Source organism: Rhagoletis pomonella, unplaced genomic scaffold (assembly GCF_013731165.1).
Source record: "Rhagoletis pomonella isolate Grant_MI unplaced genomic scaffold, Rhpom_1.0 Rhpom_scaffold_00007, whole genome shotgun sequence".
NCBI classification, from domain to species: Eukaryota; Metazoa; Arthropoda; class Insecta; order Diptera; family Tephritidae; genus Rhagoletis; species Rhagoletis pomonella.
In genome coordinates, this window is record NW_023458561.1 from 29017269 (window position 1) to 29021162 (window position 3894).

The 3894-nt window shown below is 37.6% G+C and overlaps 2 protein-coding genes across 2 annotated transcripts in view; one reads left to right on the forward strand and one right to left on the reverse strand.

The window, feature by feature from the left end:
- LOC118743776 overlaps positions 1 to 3894 on the reverse strand; it is a 452583-nt gene that overhangs the window by 108453 nt on the left and 340236 nt on the right. The gene's annotated exons all lie outside the window — the stretch shown is intronic.
- On the forward strand, positions 1877 to 2769 carry LOC118742536 (vacuolar protein sorting-associated protein 28 homolog). Its single transcript, XM_036474683.1, has one exon. The coding sequence runs from the start codon at positions 1932 to 1934 to the stop codon at positions 2562 to 2564; it is 633 nt and encodes a 210-aa protein (XP_036330576.1). The 5' UTR covers positions 1877 to 1931; the 3' UTR covers positions 2565 to 2769.

Here is a 3894-nt window from a genome sequence, read left to right on the forward strand (position 1 = left end):
AACGAAAATAAACGAAACGACTGTATTTGCATGAGAAGCTGTTTTTTCAAATACACTCGGAGGTTTGCCATTGCCTGCCGCTATTAGGAAAAAAAAAATACTTTTTTTTTGATGTTGGGTTGAACCGGGCTTGAAACGAGACTCTACGGAATGGTAGCACGCACTGCTAACCACTACACTACACAGCGGCCACAAACTTGAAAACATTTATAATAATCAAAAATAACTTTACTATAAATAGGAAGAATTTCGCGCATATTGATTTCGATAATTTTTCAAATCTTATGTTCATATACGTAGTATATATTCAGAAATTGTGGTATTAAGAGCAGAACTCCACAAAAGCTTTCCAGGCATTCGGCGCTTTTCAGGCTTTCAGCGCTCTATTCAGCTACAAAATTTTATATTACAATGAACACTAACGAAACAATTTTACACTGTTCTTTTACACCTGGAAATTGTTGTGGATTTTAGGCCTGGTTATGTAATTCGAGTGATTACTGTACAACCAAAGTAGTCGTAATTTTAAGAAATTAAAAAAAAATAGTCAATAAAAATTAATAGCTACATACTCGTGCTATTACGTGAAAAATATATATGTACATATTCCATACAAGCTACATACTCGTACATACGTACTTACATACAAACAAACAAACATACATCGTATCATTGGCATTTTAATTGCCTATGAGTACTTACTAAAATGGTTTATTCATTTGATAACCATAGACCCCACTCAAAGCGTTTGATAGTAAATATCTAAAATAAAGACTTTACCTTTAAATAAAGAGATTTAGCGACGAGTACGGTTCAAGGATCAACTGCTGCTGCTTCTCTTCCTAAAATATTCTGCCCATGAATATCATTCAAACACCTCCTATCGTAGACAAAGAGCTTCATGAAGAAATCTGCGAAACTTCGACACAAGAAAGATCTGGATATTGGGGCAGACTGAACTCGTACCTATCCAGACTCGACCACGACTTGTACCACATCAGTCACCTCTTCATTTGACCCGTCTAAAGCCTGATATACAGTTCAATGCGAGCGTGAGCGTGAGTTTTTTATTTTGACCAATATCTTCGTTATTACTCAACTTTTTGATATAGTTGAGACATAAACAGATAGAGAATTAAAACATCTTTCAGAATTATAGAATAAAAACTAATTTAAAATGCATAATATGCCTTTTTTCGAACTCACACTCAACTGTGTGCGTACGCAATGCTTTCGCATGTGAACGGCAAGTTTTGACGGATGTGGCATTTTAAATTAGTTTTTATTCTATAATTCTGAAGTATATTTTAATTTTATATCTTTTCATGTCTCAACTATAGCAAAAAGTTGAGTAATAACGAAGATATTGGTCAAAATAAAAAACTCACGCTCACGCTCGCATTGAACTGTATATCAGGCTTAACCCACTCTGCTGGCACTCCTCTCTCTTTGGTCATAACCTTTTGAATCAGCAGGTTTCATATGCCTACCCTTAGTTGAGCCGAAGAACGTAGATAATCTAGAAGAACGTAGATAATTTAGAATAATTTCGTTCTTTGGTTGATCATCAACGTATTTGCGACAAGAATGGTAGAATACAAGGTATAAAATTTTCATGGAAAAATAGTTAATAAATAAAGTATTATAAAGGTGAAGATTTTTGTGGAAGTATTAGTGAATTTCAAAATCGGGGAATTCAAAGTACCGGTACGCGGTATGCCGAACCTTTGTTCGTTACATCGTGTATTTGCAACACAAATTTTAAGTGCCTCCAAAAATGCGACTCTGGTTGGTGGATTTAGAAGTAAATTCACCATACTTGATACCTGTCAAACTGACAGTTATAAAAACAAAAGAATTCGTCATCTGTTGAAAATTTTAATTGTTTGTATTTTTTTGTTCAGCGAAGAAATAAATTATACAGCTGAATAATGCAAGATAATTGTCCCGAACTATACGAAGAGGTTAAACTTTATCGCAATGCACGTGAACGTGAAAAGTATGACAACATGGCAGATTTGTACGCCATCATCAACACGCTCCAACAGCTTGAGAAGGCGTACATTCGTGACTGCATCACTCCTCAAGAGTATACCGCTGCCTGTTCCAAGTATTTGGTGCAATACAAGGTCGCATTCAAGCAGGTGCAATGTGACGAGTATCCCAATGTTGACACATTTGTAAAGAAATTCAGACTGGACTGTCCGGCAGCTCTCGAGCGCATACGGGAGGACAGGCCAATCACAATACGAGATGACAAGGGAAATACATCTAAATGCATTGCGGAAATCGTGTCGTTATTCATTACTATCATGGACAAACTGCGTCTGAAAATGAATACAATGGATGCTTTACAGCCAGACGTAAAAGATTTAGCAGATAACATGAATAGGTTGTCATTAATACCGAAAGATTTTGAAGCTAAGCAAAAAGTTGAGACTTGGTTGAGCACATTAAACGATATGCAGGCTTCAGACGAGTTATCAGAAGGACAAGTGCGTCAATTTCTTTTCGATCTGGAATCGTCATACGGAGACTTTACTAAACTGTTACACAGCCAGTAGTCAATCAGTCGTTATGGGGAATGAAATTAAATATACATAAGCGTACATACCTAAGTTAATCTCGTAGATTTTAGTAAAAAAAATATTTTGTGTTCGGAATTCTGTGTGAACGATCGATTGCTTATTTACTTTCGTTAAGCCGCTTATTATAATTCAAAAAATATATCTTACACAAACGATATGTAATAAATACTATACTAATTTATTTAAATAAGGGATATTCTCAGAGCCTTGCAAAGGCATTGTACGGTAAAAACCGGTTTTCCTATGGGACAACTTTACAAACCGTGCACCGTTCAAGGACTCTGCAAGACTGCCAAAAATACCCCTATACTTTTTATTGTTTACATATGAATTATATATATTTAAAATATGTTTCCGCCAAAATGATTCACTGATGAATACACTGATGAAGTGCCGAGGTTCATAAAGCAACCTCTTTACCCGACAGCTTGCTGACAGCACATTAACGGCATTCATAGGAAGTCGGGTTGACCTACACTCACTCGCGTCCTGTGATTACCGTTTTGGGAACACAACCAGCAGACGTGGACGAGACAGAGCTTCGTCTGCTTCGGGACACTCGGACCACAATAACGCAATAACTACTGCCTCAGATAAAACTCGTACCTGAGCAGATTAGATGCAAGTACGCCCAACGGGTGGCCGGCATGTGGAGAGACTCGAGACAGACCCTATAGAAGTCGCACGCTTCCTGGGTTTCCCCGTTAGTTGTGCTCGACGAGAGCGATTGAGGGACTGGCCGATCTGGGCGGCGTTGTTGTAGCCGCTTCAACAACAGCAGCACTGATGAAAATTTGCAACACTGTTGCAACTACCCAACTGATATGCGTTGCCAGAAATTCCCACCGAACGTGATACTTTAATAATTCGTGCAATACTGCGGTTGTGATTGCATCTCGAACCAGCCCATTACACTAATGTTGCGCTTCAGTCTGTCATACTCACTTTTCGATCATGGAATCAAACACTTGTCAATCCATCTTTTACTGGCATCAACTTCACATTATTTCTTTTCTTTTGGCCCAGTAACACGACAATAAGATACTGACCTCACAAGGGACCTTCCTGCCATTTCCGTGTAGGTTCCATTTCATGATGTTTTCATACGATGCTGTGTGCCGGCTTTGGCTGTCAACAATATTTTTTTTTTTAAATACTGATGGGAAAGAGCATAAAAGATTCCGCGAAACAATGAAACTAGAAGCACATACAACGAGAAAGTATTTTAACTACGAATTTTGAGTCCTCCAAAATTTTATATTATCGTTGCTTTATCTAATTTAAAGGAAACTCCTAACATCTCATG